The sequence below is a fragment of the Suncus etruscus genome, chromosome 6 (genome assembly GCF_024139225.1).
Source record: "Suncus etruscus isolate mSunEtr1 chromosome 6, mSunEtr1.pri.cur, whole genome shotgun sequence".
Classification (NCBI taxonomy): Eukaryota; Metazoa; Chordata; class Mammalia; order Eulipotyphla; family Soricidae; genus Suncus; species Suncus etruscus.
This window is the reverse complement of record NC_064853.1, coordinates 24,497,352-24,515,356: the sequence shown is the minus strand read 5'-3', so window position 1 is coordinate 24,515,356 and position 18,005 is coordinate 24,497,352. Positions and strand designations below refer to the sequence as shown.

Genomic DNA, 18,005 nt, shown 5'->3' with positions numbered 1-18,005 from the left:
GCTGAGCTCAGGCACCAGCCAGCTTAGACAGGGTATCAGTGCCCCTGGCCATCTGTCCCCACCAGGCAGGCCAGAGATTGGCTTCAGTGTGTCTTCGTTTCTGTGGAATAGAAAGGAGAGAGAACTAACTCCTTTCTTGCCCTCAAATTATCCCATCCTGTTTTTGGTAGTTAAGATCTTGCTGACAGAAGAAAGTGGTGAGCACTTTTAAATATAACCCACTGGTCCTAGTAGACCATCTTACAGTGGAAACATTTTGGTACCCAGGAGGAAGGTGGATGACGAGGCCAACTCTTGACATGAGTTTGTTTCCCTGTAAGGATCCTTCTCTGTTTCCTCTCATAACTGATCCATTTTCATTTTTTATAACTGATGTCACCTGAGAGAGTTGACTTCTCAAAAGTAGGGTGGAGCCCTGGCTGTGGAATACCTCTTTTTTTTCCCTTTAAATTGCCTTTCTTTAAATCTCCAGAAGCTTCCCTGATGCTCCCTGATAGCAATTTAGCAAAAGAATCCAATATAATTAAGTTGTTTGTGCTCAGAGGTTTGTCTTAATAATCAAGCAGATTAGATCATGTCCTACTCATGCTGCACATACTTTGGTGGTGGGGGTGGGGAGATGGAATACCCAGTGGTGCTTTAGGAGTGGCATTGCCCACTCCTGGCATTATTCCAGGGACCATGTGTTGCTGGGAATTGAACCTGAGTTTCCCCCATGCAAAGCATGCACTCCTTTTTTGTTTTTGGTTTTGGGCCACACCCAGTGACACTTGAGTCACTCCTAGCTGTGCACTCAGAAATCACTCCTAGCTTGAGGGAACCACATGGGACGCTGGGGATTGAACCGAGGTCCGTCCTGGGTCAGCCATGTGCAAGGCAAGTGCCCTACTGTTGTGCTACCGCTCAAGCCAGAAAGCATACACACTTACCCTTTGAGCTGCCTCCTTGACCCCATTTTTTGGAGTAAATTTTGATAACAAGCACAGTGATTTGATTAGAAAAATAAAATAGGATCACCCAAATATCTCTTGGTGTATATATTCTTAGGGTTATAGGGCCAGAGTTCTTAACCCAGTTTTCATATCCCAGTACTACCAGTGGTCCCAGAGCTTAGAGCAGCTTTGAGCACTGCCAGGAATGGGCAAAAAAAAAATTAAAGGTTTTAGTATCTTGCCTTTGCTGTTAGTTTTATTTATTTAAAGTTTATATTCCACTATTGTGCAAAAAAATTTTTTGAGGCATTTTCTAATTAAAAATTTTAACCCATGTTCTGATCTTAGTCAATGAAATCTGATTATTTCACAGTCCCTTGTCCTGATGGAATATTGACTATAGCCAAAGCCATAGACATTATGAAAGGAGGAAAAAAAAAAGTCACTGATTGTTTTCCATGCCCTACAGATACCTGGTAATTTCAGAAAAACTTGAGGAGATTAAGTCTTTCCGGGAACTGACCTGCCTGGATCTTTCCTGTTGTAAACTTGGAGATGAACATGAACTTCTAGAACATCTCACCAATGAGGCCCTATCTAGGTACTGACTTGTCATGACTTGTATATGAATGTTACTATCTTTTTAAAGGGGTGATCCAGTGGTATTATCTTGAAGAAGTATTTACTGATTTTTCCCCTCAAAAACTAAGTACACTCTCCATAAAATCCACCAAAGCAATATAGATTGGACAATGATTAGGAAAACAAGTTATTAACAGGAAAATAAGTAATAGATCATGAGGTTTGCTTTTCTTTTTTTTTTTTTTTTTTTGGTAGTTTTTGGGTCACACCCGGCAGTGCTCAGGGGTTACTCCTGGCTTCATGCTCAGAAATTGCTCCTGGCAGGCACGGGGGACCACATGGGACGCTGGGATTCGAACCGATGACCTCCTGCATGAAAGGCAAACGCCTTACCTCCATGCTATCTCTCCAGCCCCGAGGTTTGCTTTTCTAAATGATCTTCATTTTAGTCTGTAGTACCTACTCACAGTTTATTGGGTTCAAACATGACTTTATCCAGCCTTCGTTTATTCTAGCAAGGGAGCAAAAGTCAGGACTTTTAGTGCCGCCATCATTTTCTGGGTTTTTTTTTTTGTTTGTTTGTTTTTTTTGGGCCACACCCATTTGACGCTCAGGGGTTACTCCTGGCTCTGTGGTCAGAAATCACCCCTGGCTTGGGGGGACCATATGGGATGCCGGGGGCTGGAACTGCGGTCCGTTCTACACTAGCGCTTGCACACTAGAACACCTTACCTCTAGCGTCACCTTCCCGGCCCATCATTTTCTGTTTTAACTATCAGTGAACTATACATTAATTTTAACAGTGAACCATTAAAGATAGTCAGTAAGTCCTTTTCAAGAACCAGAGCTGGAGGAAATAACCCGCAGATTCCATTCATCATTGGTATTGAGTCAACCTGGCCCTAATTCACTGTCACTGTATACCTGAAATTCAACTATGAAGAACTTGTATTTCACAATGGTCTCAATAAAAAAAAATGTAAAAACACAGTAACAACAACACAAAAACGAGTTGTCCCCCTTAATGAAGCCCTTATATGCTGTATGCAACCATACTTACCTTTATCACCCTTTGCAATGTGAGGTAGATATTAAATAATTAGTTCCCTAAGTTAACCCTCAGGAAAACTAACAACCAAGCAGTCGTTAGTTCTGTTAGTCCACTGGGTATGAAATAACATATAGAGATCAATTTTTTTGGTGAGTTTTATGAAAACGTATTTCCCATACTTCTCAACCTCTAAGTCATATGTTTCTGGACTTCGTTTTCCCTAGTGTAACTCAGCTCCACCTGAAGGATAATTGTTTATCTGATGCCGGCATTCGAAAAATGACAGCACCAGTTCGAGTCATGAAAAGAGGCCTTGAAAATCTAACACTATTAGACCTATCTTGTAAGTTCATTAGAAACGATAGCTTATTGATTTGGAAGAATGGACTTAGAAGTCACCTAATACTTCTTTGAGAGGTGATAAAATTGAGAAGCAAATGTCCAACGTGTCACAGTAAGTTAATGGCCAAGCAGGATAAAATCCAGAGGCTCTTGACTGGATGAAAGCCAGATGTCTTTCTCCTGGCACCCTGCCTTAGGGGTTTGCCTGTGCCACTCCTCTCTCTGCCAGCTGAGCAGCCTTTCATCATATTCATAGCAAAGGATATCTGGCTCATCTGGATGTCCTCTGAGTTGGTGATCTCTTGTCTCTGTCAGCTAAGTCTTTTACCAATATTTGCTTTAAATCTGATTGAGCCCACAATTGTGATGTTGTTCTCAGGATTAGCCAGATACTGACTCCAGTGGTAGAAAATTGATGAGCTCATTTTGACTGTGGAGCATCCAATGAATATATGGGAGGACAAGATGGTCTTGAAAGAACAGAAGGAGCCAGAGTTTAAAGTTGCAAGTTATTTAGCCTTTCTGAGCCTTGATTTTGGCTTCTATAAAATGAAGGCAGTATTTTCTTACCTTCCTCTGAGGAAAGTGTATTCATTCAGCCTATCTTTTGAGCATTTTCAATGTGTCAGGCCCTGTGCTCATGGCATTGAAGGCGAAGTGTGAAATGCACACACTCTGATGTGAAAAGGAGTGGATGAGAAAGGGTTCTGAGAGAAAGACAAGTTACAATAATAGTAATAATTTCTCTGACTGTTCTTGAAAATTTTCATTAAAGAAATCTTAAGTTTGGATGTGAAAAGGCTATTAAAAGTTTCTGGTGACAAAAAGAAGTAAGAAAAAAAAAAGGTGGTGGTGCCAAATTGTGGTAGTTCAGCTAGTAAGGCATTTACCTTGTGCACAGCCAATCTGGATCTGATCCCTGAAATTCCATGTGATCCTTTGAGCACCACCAGGAGTAATCCCTGAGTGTAGAGCTGGGAGTAACCCTTGGACACTGCCAGGTGTGACCCAGAAACAACAACAAAAATGTGAACTTTTTTTTGGTGGGGGACTACTCCCAATGGTGCTCAGAGGTTACTCCTGACTCTATACTCAGGTATCACTTTTTTTTTTTTTTTTGTGGTTTTTGGGTCACACCCGGCAGTGCTCAGGGGTTATTTCTGGCTCCAGGCTCAGAAATTGCTCCTGGCAGGCACAGGGGACCATATGGGGCACCGGGATTCGAACTGATGACCTCCTGCATGAAAGGCAAACGCCTTACCTCCATGCTATCTCTCCGGCCCCCTCAGGTATCACTTCTGACTTGCTCAGGGGACCATATGTTGTACTTGATATTGAACCTAGATCAGGTCAGGTGTGTGCAAGGCATATGTCCTACCTGTTGTGCTGTCTCTCTGTTCCCAGAAACACTTTTTTTTTTTTTTTGGTTTTTTGGGCCACACCCTGTGACGCTCAGGGGTTACTCCTGGCTATGCGCTCAGAAGTTGCTCCTGGCTTCTTGGGGGACCATATGGGATGCCGGGGGATCGAACCGCGGTCCGTCCTAGGCTAGAGCAGGCAAGGCAGGCACCTTACCTCCAGCGCCACCGCCCGGCCCCCAGAAACACTTTTATATTTGTTTCTCATGTTATGCAAAGCAGGGATCCTCAAACTTTGGACAAAAGGCCAGTTCACTGTCCCTCAGATCATTGGAGGGTCAGACCATAGTTAAAAAAAAAACTATGCATACTGCACATATCTTACTTTGAAGTAAATAAACAAAACAGAAACATATACAGTATTTAAAATGAAGAACAAGTAAAGTTAAGTCAACAAACTGCAGTTTTTCAGTGGAAACTAAGGGCCTGCTTTTGGTGGACCTTACTTTGAGGACCCCTACCTGAGACTGAGAGGAGGAGTCAAGAGACAGAGATAAGGGGGGGCGGTTTGGAGAGTTTGATACACATCCTACACATGCCCACTGCATGTCCTGGATAAGTTGGCTGCTGTGCTGGACAGGTAGCAGTGGCAAAAACATCCAGTGAGCCAGATAAAATGTCCTTGGTGGACCACAGTTTGAGGACCCCTGCTGTAAATAGACTCCCAGGTTTTCTTGTGTGGCTCCTTCATATTATAGATAGGAAAGATGAGATCCCTGTGTTTCATTGACTATGAAAACTGCTCACTGAGTAATTTATGTTTGATCTTATTTTACTTTGTCCCCCAAGTGTATTGTTGTTTAGCAACAAATCTATATTATCATAGTAAGTGTGGCATAATATAATAAAAGCTACCTATGTTCTTAACATCTAGGTAACCCTGAGATCACAGATGCAGGAATTGGATACCTCTTTTCTTTCAGAAAACTAAACTGCTTAGATATTTCTGGGACAGGGCTCAAGGTAAGATTACTCCCTTCTCTTTTTTTTTTTTTTTTTTTCGAAACTCACCATTTGATACGCTGCTTCTGCTCATGTCCTTAGAAAGGGTAGGCTTTGAGGCTGGATTTTATTTTCCACTAGAAGCCAGAAAGAGTGACTCGGATCCTCCATTCCTGTTCTGTCTTCTCGCCCTAGGATGTGAAAGCTGTCAAGCACAAGCTCCAGACCCACATAGGCCTTGTTCACTCCAAAGTGCCTCTGAAGGAGTTTGATCACAGTAACTGCAAGACAGAGGGCTGGGCTGACCAGGTAAAGTGGCTCGAACTCCCATCCCAGCTCATGCCACTGTGTTTATTCTCATTTCATGTACCTTTCTCGACACTTGAGCACAGATGTTAATGCTCTTAAGGGTCCTTAGCTGACTTGTCATCTTCATGTCAGAGATCCTGATAACCTATAACTGATCCGGCTACTTAAAGGGAAGGTGGCAGATGGTAGTCTTTAAGTCTCATGGTCTGATCCCTTGATTATACCACATTTTAATAGACTTATGAGAAAATGTGATCTTACAAAAAAGAAAAATAATGAATTGGAAAACTAGTGAATTCAGGGCCAGCTTCAAAAAGGCAGATTCTGCTAACAGATGCATCTATTAGAGAGTAAGTCACAGTGGCAAGGATTCAAGTCTCAGCTCGGACCCCTAACTCCTGTGTGCAAGTGTATCACCTCTTAGAACCTTAGTGTGGAATGTCTTCTTACTTTCCCGTGTTCTTTTTCCCAACCTTTACTTGATCTTCCTTCACCTGGTAAGTACAGGCTCAAGTGAGAAGTTGGAAGTAGAAGATGCCAAGTGGTCTGTGCAGGTGCCTTCCTCCTTCATATTCTTCATATTCTTCCCCTATGTTTCTTGGGGGAAGCATAAAGGATGCCCCCAAACCTTGTTCTACTTTTCTCCGTGCTTCCACCCTGCAGTGTCCAGTGGTAGGTCTATTCATTTCTCTCCAACTGCCTTCCACCATGCCTGTCTTTTTTGTTTGTTTGGGCCATACCCGTTTGATGCTCAGGGGTTACTCCTGGCTAAGCGCTCAGAAATTGCCCCTGGCTTGGGGGGACCATATGGGACACCGGGGGATCAAACCGCGGTCCTTCCTTGGTTAGCGCTTGCAAGGCAGACACCTTACCTCTAACACCACCTCGCCAGCCCCAACCATGTCTGTCTTGACCACAGCTCACCTCCCTCTGCTGGACCAGACATGCTGGTGAATCTGTGTATCAGACTCACTCAGTTTGGGAACTGCACCCTGAAATAGTACCACAATGCACTCCCAGAGTCTGTAGCAGTGGATGGATCCTAGACATAGCCAGTGAATTTGGGCAGATGGGGGATAAACAAAAGCTTAGTGGAATTTGGCTGCAGGTGACATGGTAGGAAAAAATGTAGTTCTGGAATCTTTAGAGTCCTAGGATTGACATCCTGGCCCAACAACCAAGTAGGTGACTGATCTTGGCAACTTTGAGTAGTCTCTGTGTTATCTATAAACTGCAGAAACCAGGAACTCTCTCTAGGGGAACTTGAGAGGACTTAAGTAAATGTCTGGCAACCTGGCCCGAGAGCAGTTTGGGTTGGGCTCAGGGTAGCTCACACCATGCACTTTTCACGAGGCAACAGTAATGTGCTCTCTCTTGTTAATCCTCGTTAAAACTTTCAGACTGCTGCCATTCTTCTGTCCTTCTCTGTGGTGGATGACATAGAAAAACCAGACCATCTAACAGGACTTTCTGTACTTCCCTATCACTGTGTCAGAGTTTCTCCCTGTCTGTTTCCCTCTTATCTTAGGGGACACATGGGCCACTTTATTATAGTGATAAAGCCTGTAGTTGTCTTTTACATTCTGTTCCCTGATATCCCCAGCTTCCTCCAGTCAGTCTTCCTTTATTGCCCATTGCTGCTGCTTCATTCTTACCCCCTCTCAACTGTTTAGTTTCTGTATGTCTAACTATCTCTTGGTCCTCAACCAAAACAGTTGTGAAGTTTTCTGTTTTTTTTTTTTATTAAATATAATTTTTATTTTAATCATAGTGGCTTACATATCATTGACAATAATAGAAGTGGATGTCTCCATTTATATTTATTTATTTATTTTCTTTTCTTATGTGCTCTGCCACATTTTTTTAATCTTAATACCATGGCTTTTATATGGTACTTACCCTTTTGTTTTGTTTTGTTTGTTTGTTTGTTTTTTAAGTTTAAATGTCTATATGATTTAGGACTACGGTGTTACCTTACCATGCCTCCCATCAGAGTACCCGTATCTCTGAATCACAGTCATTTGGACCCTCACACCCACACCCACTTCCTTGGAAACCTCAATTCTATGCTCAGGAATCCAAGAGTTGATTTTTATTGCAGACTATCTATTCTCCGGCGTTGTTCTTTTATATACCACATGAGTTGATATTTGTGTTTTTCCTTCTGATTTCACAAAGTAACTCCCTCTAATTCCACTCATGTTGTAGAAAAAAAGTAAACTTTAAGCTTTTCTGATAGCTGAGTAGTATTCTAGTGTGACTATGCACATTTTTCTGGCCTTTATAAATAGTGCTGCTGTAAACATTGGTATGTGTGTATTTTTTCTAATTAGTGTTTTGTAGACACATAGGAGTGGAACTGCTAGACCATAGGCCAGTTCTGTTTTAATCTTTTGAGAAATTCACATGCTTTTTTCCATAGAAGCTCAAGCAATTTACATTCCTACCAGAAGTTTAGGTGTTTGTGTTTTTGTTTTTGTTTTTGTTTCTGTGGTTTTTGGGTCACACCTGGCAGTGCTCAAGGGAAACTTCTGGCTCCATGCTCAGAAATTGCTCCTGGCAGGCACAGGGGACCATATGGGAAGCCAGATTCGAACTGATGACCTTCTGCATGAAAGGCAAACGCCTTACCTCCATGTTATCTCTCCGGCCCCAAGTTAAGGGTTTTTAAGGTTTTTTTGTTTTTGTATTTTTGTGGGGAGTCACACCTACAGTGGTCCAGGTTTACTCCTGATGGTGCTCGGGGAACCATATGGTATGATGGAGATCAAACCTGGGCCAGCCGCATACAAGGCAAATAAATGCACTCCCAGCTGTACTCTTGCTTGGGCCCTCCCTATTCCTTTCCCAACACCTCTGCCAGCACTTGTTTTCATCCCTTTTGGTACCGCCATTCCTGCTTTCATGAAGTGCTATCTCTTTATTGGTACATTGTTGTTTTAGGTACCAGGGAATAAACCCAGGTCTTTTGTATACAGGATAAATGCTTTGTGATGCAACATCATTCTCTGACTCCTTGTTTTGGTTTTGTTGTTGGCAATGCTCAGGGTTTACTCCTGGCTCTACACTCAGGAATTACTCCTGGTGGTGCCCAGGGAACTATATGGGCTGCCAGGGATCAAATTCAGGTCTGCCACATGCCTGCTATACTATTGCTCTGACCTGTAGTTCCTTGCTGTTTTGATTTGTTCTTCCCCAGTAATTAGCTGTAATGAGTTTTTTTCATATATATTGGTCATTTCTCTGCCTTGTTTTTCCTCTCCCTTCTTGAAATCCCAGACAAACATTATGACCAAGCTCAGTACCTCACACAGGCCTTGAGATACTTCCTCATCCACAGATTTGGATCCCTACTAGGAGGGTTAACAGGATGCCTCAAGTATTTTCTTGATACTTGGCCACTGAGCCAAGTATCTTGTGGGTCCTTGTATGTGTTTGAGTAAATGTCTGTTCAGCTCTTTTCCCCGTTTCTAATTATTTTGAGTGGGTAGTCTGGTGAAGTGTGACATTTTCTCCAAGATTAGTTGAGGCCTAGTCCCCAAAGAGCTCACAGAACCAGAAAGCTATTCCCATTCCCCTGTCCCCCAGGGTGGTGAAGCGATCCTGGTAATGTCTATCTGCAGCAAATAATCCACACAGACAGGAAGGTATAAAGTCGAGAAGGTCAGACGCGAAATCCTTTGTCAGCCTGCACGTAGCCCCACAAGACCAGGAGCCCACCAGCCAACTGCCCAAAAGGACCCTGACTTCCCAGCTAATCTCCTATTTATTAGGATTAGAACAGCACCTGGAAGGTCATAGGTGGGAAAGCAGGCACGGTAATGAATATTGAGGAGAAATATTATGAAAGCCTCATATACTTAACAGTCTGGTGTGTGGTTTTTTGTTTTTGTGGGATTTTTGGTGGTGGTGGTGGTGGTGGTTTTGTTTTGTCTTGTTTTGTTTTTGAAGCCATATTTATCAGTACTCAAGTCTTTCTCTTAGCTTTACACTCAGGGATTAAATCTGGGGAAGGTACATGGGGGCATTAAACCTGGGATTAAGCCTGGGACAGGTACGTGGGGGCAGGTACATGCAAGGCAAGAGCCTTAACTGTTACACTGTCTCTCCAGACCAGGATAAGTTTTTCATTCTCTGTGAATTTTGTAAATTCTTCAGATGTTTTGGATTTTACCAGTATATAACATCCACCTATTTTCTCCCATTCAGTAGGATAATAATTCTTTGAATAGTTTTTTCTTTTGCTGTGCAGTTTATTTTAGGTAAATGCCATCTCATTTGTTTATTTTTCTTTTTCTTTTCCTTGATGGAATAGAGTAAGGTCCTTGAAGATAACACTGAAGCTAATAACATGGAGTGTTTTGCCGGTGTTTTCATCAATGTATTTTAGAGATTTGGGTCAGTGTGTTAAGTTCTTTTTTTTTTTTTTTTTTTTTTAGTGTCGTAAGTTCTTAACCCAGCTGAGTTAACTTTTGTGCAATCTTGTCCTACATTACATATTGCCCCATTAGAAGTCCAGCACCAGCCATAAAAGGGGTCCAACTCTTTAAGAAAGACCTTAATTGGAGCCAGAGCGGTGACGAGGAGTGGTAAGGCATTTGCCTTGCCGGCGCTAGCTTAGGACAGACCTTGAGTTTGATCCCACAGCGTCCCATATGGTCCCCAAGCCAGGAGTGATTTCTGAGCGAATAGCCAGGAGTAACCCCAGAGTGTCACTGGGTGTGGCCCAACCCCCCCCCAAAAAAGACCTTAATTATTATTGGCTAGCTCGACCTATAAAAGTGAGGTGCGGTGGAGAGTCAGTGTGTAGCATCTGTGGCAGTTTGAAAAGGCATTTGGAGCAGCAATCTGACCGAACTGTTTTCTACTTCTGCATGCTGCTTTTCTCCCTAATTTTGACTGTATCTCTTGAACTGGTTACCCTTTACTTTGAACACTTGGCTTCCCCTTTACCCCTCAATCTGACCTTACCCTGGTCCAAAATCCAGCTCTTTCTCATTCTATTTCTCTCACCCTCTCTCGGCTTAGAGGTTTGTCATAGGCACCTGGGCTTCTCTATTAAAAAAGATTTGGGGACCAAAGAGATAGCACAGTGGTAAGGCGTTTGCCTTAGACGCAGGACGGTGGTTCGAATCCCAGCATCCCATATGGTCCCCCGTGCCTGCCAGGAGCAATTTCTGAGCGTGGATCCAGGAGTAACCCCTGAGTGCTGCCGGGTGTGACCCAAAAATCCAAAACCAAAAATAAATAAATAAATAAATAAATCAGAAAAGATTTGAAGTGTTTTGTCAGCTTGCCTGCAAGGCCCCTTCGGACACCGGTAGCACAGGCCCATCTCTGACAGCTTGGATCTCTGGCAGTACATGGTGTGATAGTGGCCCAATTTCATTACTTTGCTTTTGACTATTCAGTTTTTGAAAACACACTTCTTTCTCCATCTCATGCCCTTGGTTTCCTTGTGAGTAATAAACTTGAGTGTTTTTTCTACACTCTTGATTCTGTTCCAGTGGCCTGGGTTTCTGCTTTTATCCAAAAATCACATTGCTAAGCTTAATTATTTATTTTTGGTTTGGGGACCATACCCCGTGGTACTCAGGGTTTGCTCTTGACTTGGGACCATATGGTACTACCTAGGCTTGAACTTGGAGTCCTGGATTGGCTGTGTGCTGCGCAAGCTCCTCCTACCTCACACCACCACTATACAATCTGTTTCTAGCCTTTAAGTTTATAGTATAGTTTAAAGTTGGGGAATATAATAATGTTTTGGGTTTTTTGGGGTTTTTTTGGTTTTTTTTTTTGGTTTTTGGGCCACACCCGGTAACGCTCAGGGGTTACTCCTGGCTATGTGCTCAGAAGTTGCTCCTGGCTTGGGGGACCATATGGGACACCAGGGGATCGAACCGCGGTCCATCCTAGGCTAGCGCAGGCAAGGCAGGCACCTTACCTTTAGCGCCACCGCCCGGCCCCATGGGGTTTTTTCTTTTTGTTTTGTTTTTTTTTTTTTTTGCTTTCCGTGTTAGGCCACACCTAGCAGTGCTCAGGCTTACTCCTGGCTCCATGCTAGGGCTCACTCTGTAGATCAAATTGTATTTTTTTTTTTTTTTTTTTTGTGGTTTTTTTTTGGGTCACACCCGGCAGTGCTCAGGGGTTATTCCTGGCTCCAGGCTCAGAAATTGCTCCTGGCAGGCACGGGAGGACCATATATGGGACGCCGGGATTCGAACCGATGACCTCCTGCATGAGAGGCAAACGCCTTACCTCCATGCTATCTCTCCGGCCCCGATCAAATTGTATTTTGCTGCATGGACTGCCAAGTTCTTAATTTTCTATATTATCTCTCTGTCCCCTCCTACTTCATAAGAATTGCTTAATACTCTATGTCCTTGAATCCCACTAGAATTCTGATTGGGATTACATTGAATCTTTATAATGTTCATTTTCCAATCCAGGAACTTGGAATATCTTGCTACAGTTTCCTATTCTTGTAGTTCCAGATATTGAAGCCCTCTGCATACAAGGCATTGTGTTTTGCTGCTAAGCAAACATCCCTGACCTACTTTCCAATTTGTTTTGTAATTTCCTTTTTTTTTTTTTTTTTTGGTTTTTGGGTCACACCCAGCAGCGTTCAGGGGTTACTCCTGGCTCAACACTCAGAAATCTTTCTTGGCAGGCTCGAGGGACCATATGGGATGCCGAGATTCAAACTACCGACATTCTGCATGCAAGGCAAACGCCTTACATCCATGCTATCTCTCCGGCCCCAGTTTCCTTTTTTTTCATGTGCCCTCTCTGACTAGTCAAATCTTAGTGCCTGTAATCTAGTTCTGGCCTCAACTGGGTGTTCTCTGGAATTCTGTAACTTTATTCTTCACCTTCCTGGACTTTCCTGCACTGTTGATAAATCACAAAAGTTGTTGACTTAAGCTTTTTCTCTTTTGACCTTTTCCAGTTCCCCTAACTTTTTTACTTCTCCCTTCAGCTCTTGCTGATTCCTTCCTTCTTCATCTCTGCACTCAGTTTTCTAAGGTTCTCTATTGTTCCCAGAATCTTTACTATTCCTGCACAGAGTGGTTCCCCCTTCTCTCATTCTGCTCCTGTTCCTAAATCTTGTCTACAAATTATCTGCCACTTCACGCTCAGCTTGTCTAGTAAACCAGACTTGTGTTTTTTGTTTTTTCTTTCTTTCCCTTTCCTAAGCAGTTCTAATTCCTGGGGGTGGAAGCATGATTTTTTTTCCCCTTTGTTCACTGAGTCACCAGATGCAAACAGTCCATCTCTCTCCCTTCTCCATAATCAGAAAAGTATTCCAGAAGCAATGACCACCATCATACATTAAGTTTTTAGTAAGTCAAACTCCGCTAAATCTTCATATGTTATTTAATCTTTACATGTACAAAGGTGTGTGTTTTGCCACTGAGTCACCTCAGTGATTTGTTTTCCCTTACAACAGGGACAGAGCAATAGTGCAGCAGGTAAGGCATTTGCTGCTGACCCAGGTTTGAACCAGCACTCCAGATGGTCCCCAAAGCACTGCTAGGAGTGACCCCTGAGAACAGAGCCAAGAGTGAGCCCTGAGCACTGTCGGGTTTGATCCCAAAACAAACCAAAAACCCTTCTCCTAACGGCCTAATGTGGGAGTGTGTACTATTAGTTTGCTATTTCTATTTTATAGATAAAGACCCAAATATTAAACCACTTGCCAAGAACCTCTGTGACTAGTAAATGGTAGAGCTAATTTTTTTAATGTATTGATTGATTATTTAATTAGTTGTTGGGCCACACCCAGTGGTGCTCAGATTTTACTCCTGGCTCTACATTCAGAAATCACCCCCAGCAGGCTGGAGGACCATATGGATGCCAGGAATAGAACTGGCCCCTCCTTCATACAAGGCAAACACCCTACTGCTGTGCTATCTCTCCAGCCCCTAGAGCTAATTTTGAAACTCTGTTCTCAAACCCTGGTACTGCCTCTAAGTCCTGAAAATGTTTTACTTAGCTGTTTTTTAAATCCTATAATGAGAAACAGCTACATATAAGATTCTTATTACTCATGGGAATATGTGAAAGAATCACTAAATTTTATTTATTTATAGTTTATAGTCATCCAGATTTCCAAAGGAATTTGTATTCTAAAACTTAAGTGTCAAACTACATTTGCATGAGACTTGATATTCTGTCAATAGAGCTGAGCTTATATGGCAGTAAGTGTTGAGAGGGATGTTTTGGAGCTGGTGAATGGAAGCGGGCTCTCTGGTGATGGGTATGGTGTTGGAAATTGATGTATGCAAGAAAAGTATTATCAACGGTACTATAAATCCCAGTACCTCAGTAAGAATAGTTTTTAAGGGGGGCCGGAGAGATAGCATGGAGGTAGGGCGTTTGCCTTACATCCAGAAGGACGGTGGTTCGAATCCCAGCATCCCATATGGTCCCCAGGATCTGCCAGGGTTGATTTCTGAGTGTAGAGTCAGGAGTAACCCCTGAGTGCTGCCAGGTGTGACCCCCCCCCCAAAAAAAAAGAATAGTTTTTAAGAGAACTATATTTGTAAACAGTTTAAATTGAGCATGAGCTGTCATGAGAGTATGGAAATGCAAGCAGGTGACACACATACAAGAGTCGAATTGGAGGGGCCAGAGAGATAGCATGGAAATAGGGTGTTTACCTTGCATGCAGACTGATGGTTGTTCAAATCCCGGCATCCCATATGGTCCCCTGAGCTTGCCAGAAGCGATTTCTGAGTACAGAGCCAGGAGTAACCCCTAAGGGCTGCTGGGTGTGACTCCCCCCCCCCAAAAAAAAAAAGTTGAGTTTGTACATTTGAAGGCAAAATAGTGGATTTATGCATATATACAGATTATGATGACTAAGGATTTCACTTTAATTTTTATTTTTACAATTTATTTCTTAGAATAAGGATGGAAATATGGAGTTAGCATTGCAGTCTTTTTTTTCCTGAGTCATTCAAATATATTTCTCCAACTTGTTTCTATTTTGGTCAGCTCATGCATTAAAACAGACAACTTCAACTTGACTTTGCTCATATTCTTAACCACTCATCGAAAGTAAGATTTACACAGGGGTGGAATGTACACCCCTTTGTGTATTTGGAAAGAGGGTATGGCAAAGAACCCTGGCAAAGGGGCCGGGCGGTGGCGCTGGAGGTAAGGTGCCTGCCTTACCTGCGCTAGCCTAGGAGACGGACCGCGGTTCGATCCCCCGGTGTCCCATATGGTCCCCCAAGCCAGGAGCAACTTCTGAGCGCATAGCCAGGAGTAACCCCTGAGCGTCACCGGGTGTGGCCCAAAAAAAGAACCCTGGCAAGTAAAAGTTCACAAGTTTGTTGTTCACAGTCAAATCCTCCCAAATTTATTTCAGATTGTACGGCAGTGGGAGCGTCTGACTTCAGAAGCTGTGAAGCCACGGGAAACGACAGAGGCCCGAAAGGCAGCTCAGCACTTTTGTGAGAATTTCCCTTTCCTATGGCAATTTGACTCATGTCAAGAAAGAGTTGAATGAGGGCTGGGGAGATAGTGCAACGGGTAAAGCACTTCCTTTATATGTGCCCACCTGGGTTTTATCTCTAGCATCCCAAAGTCTCCCTCAAGAACTGTCAGGAGTAATTCCTGAGTGCAGCGCCAGGAGAAGTCCTAATCTTAAAAAAAAAAAAAAAAAGGTTTAATGGTAAATTTGTTTTCTATGTTTTAACAAAAAAAAGAGCTAAATGTAAATGTTAGCTTATATCCTAAGCTCATGACTAGCTTGGATCTCCAACACCAGAAAAGTAACTTCTTAGAGATATGTTTAATTAGATCTCATCTTGTTCAGCAAAGATTTCTGATGGTACTAAAGTAGATAGAATGCAGATGATTAAAAAGGAATTAAATGGGGCCCAGAGAGATAGCACAGCGGCATTTGCCTTGCAAGCAGCCGATCCAGGACCAAAGATGGTTGGTTCGAATCCCGGTGTCCCATAGGATCCCCCGTGCCTGCCAGGAGCTATTTCTGAGCAGACAGCCAGGAGTAACCCCTGAGCACAGCCAGGTGTGGCCCAGAAACCAAAAAAAAAAAAAAAAAAAAAAAAGGAATTAAATGGTGCTGGAGCAATAGTACAGCTTTTAGGGTGTTTGCCTTGGATGCGGCTGACTCAGATTTGATCCCTGGCATTCCACGTGGTCTCCCCTGAGCCCAGCATGAGTGATTCCTGAGTACAGAACCAGGAGTAACCCCTGAACACCTCCAGGTGTGACTTCCAATAGAAAAAGGAATTAAGTGTAAAACAGATAAAAGAAGCAACTTACGCTAATAAAAATGGCAGGGCCAAATCTATAGTACAGGGTATGGTATTTGCCTTACACGTGGCTGACACAGGTCTGATCCCTGGTTTCCCACATGATCTTCCAAGTCTGCCAAGAGTGATTTCTGAGCTTAGAACCAGGAGTAACGCTTGAGCACTGCCAGGTGTTGCCCAACAATCAACAAAAAAATAACAAAAAAGGAATGGCACTTTGATACATTTTAAAGCATGGATGAACATTGAATGCATTATTCTTACCTGAGATTCCATTGATAGTCAAGTTCCTAGAAATGAAAAATAGAATGGTAGTTGTCAGGGACTAGAGTCAGGGAGGGACTGTATAGAGCTTGTGTTACAGAGTCTCAGCTTTGTGCGACTTGTGGAGGTACTTAATGCATAAAACTTGATGCACTCTCAAAAAACGGTTTAATAGGGGCTGGGGAGATAGTACAATAGGTAAGGTGCTTACCTTGCATGTTCCCTATCTGGGTTCTATCCCTGACATCCCATATGGTCCCCCAAGAATTTTCAGTAATGATTTCTGAGTGCAGAGCCCAAGAGTAACCGTAACCACTGGTGTTTATAAAAAAGAAAAGGTAAATATATGTTTATATGTTTTAACAAATAAAAAGAGCTAAATGTAACAAGCAAAGTGATGGGAAAAGTAAGGTAATGAGATAAGAACCCAAAGCATACCTAAAAATATAAAGATGGTGGTATTATTTGCTAGTTATGCTACAAATTTGACTCCATGTAGAACCAAGTCCAGGTTTTGAAAAAATAATAACTTTCACTGGATGCCAAGGCATAGCATTGAGTGTTTTATATTAATTATTTCTTTTCTTTTCACATTCTTAGGAACAAATTTTGTTATAAAGATGAGAAAACTGAATCTAAAGACAGATCTTTGTATACACACAGACACACACAAACACATACACACACACAAATACACATATCCAGGAAGTTGCAGGTTTGGGGTTTACACAGCCATCCCTGTGTACATGCACTGCTGCAGCACAGGGCTCATACAGAAGTGGAGTCCTGCTGGGCCCTGTCCTTCCCTTAGCCCCACATGGCCAAGCTTAACAGGCCAACTCACTCCCTTTCCCCTGCCTTTCTTATAGACGGCACGCGGACTCGAACCGAGGCCCCAGTGAAGTGTCCCCTGGCAGACTCCCTCGTGAATTCTGTTGAGAAGCTCCAGTTCTATAAAGAGAAGGCCCCAGACTGCCATGGGCCAGTGTTGAAATATGAAGAAGTCTCCAGCCAGGAGCCCAAGAAGGGCAAGAAGAGAGCTTTCGAGCAGCCAGAGAAGGAGAGTGACTCTCCCCCAGCTTCAAAACAGAACTGCGTGTGTCTGGCTGTGGAAGACTGGGACTTGTTAAACTCCTATTGATTGGCAGGTGGAAACCGACCTTTCTTCTCCCCCAACTCTACTGTACGAGGAAAGTTTCGGCACTGATAATGTTTTCCTTTTTGTTTGGATTTACCTATGGCATTAGCCTAGCAAGCAGATATTTCTACTTTTGTGGTGGGGGAGGGAGACGTATGTAATAATTTCTGATGTATATTTTCAATACATAGTAATTTTTTCAAATAAATGTTTTTGCTGTCCTTAAGTTGTTTGGGGTTTAGAATGTCAATTTTATCTGTTTTATTTTTCTTATGTGGCTATTGGAAAATTTTACAAGGCTTACATTTGTGATTTGCACATTTCTGTTAGTGCTTTCATTTTCGGGGTAGGGGTAGCAGTGCTCAGGGGATCATATGAGATGCCAAGGATTGAAACCAAGCCAGCTGTGTGCCGCCAAACACCATAGCCATTGTTCTATTGCTCTGGCCCTAGACAGTGCTACCTTAGAGCCTACCTTCTTAAATTGATGTGTCCTGACTCCATGGGGTTAAGTACTACATATGGGAGTTGTGAAAAATATGGCAGCCATACAAGGTTTTTGAGTGTTAAATAACTAAAACTTAATTCAGAATCAATTGCATAATGATCACATAACGTAAGTTGTTTCTGGCAGCACTCAGCTGGGTACAAAGATATCGAAGGTGGAAAAATTAGGAAGCCCTCTTAGATCATATTTTAGATTCAAAGGTGAACTAAAATCAAGGCTTACAGACCAGT

General features: G+C 42.7%; 1 protein-coding gene across 1 annotated transcript in view; it reads left to right on the top strand.

Annotated features, from left to right (window-relative positions):
* LRRC42 (leucine rich repeat containing 42) overlaps positions 1-17,493 on the top strand; it is a 32,466-nt gene extending 14,973 nt beyond the window's left edge. Inside the window, exons 3-8 of the mRNA XM_049774855.1 lie at positions 1,402-1,533; positions 2,790-2,908; positions 5,200-5,288; positions 5,463-5,576; positions 14,953-15,037; positions 16,999-17,493. Of these exons, the coding sequence (XP_049630812.1) occupies positions 1,402-1,533; positions 2,790-2,908; positions 5,200-5,288; positions 5,463-5,576; positions 14,953-15,037; positions 16,999-17,270 (811 nt within the window). The 3' untranslated portion in view covers positions 17,271-17,493. The remainder of the gene's footprint in view (positions 1-1,401; positions 1,534-2,789; positions 2,909-5,199; positions 5,289-5,462; positions 5,577-14,952; positions 15,038-16,998) is intronic.
* Positions 17,494-18,005: the final 512 nt, after the last annotated feature.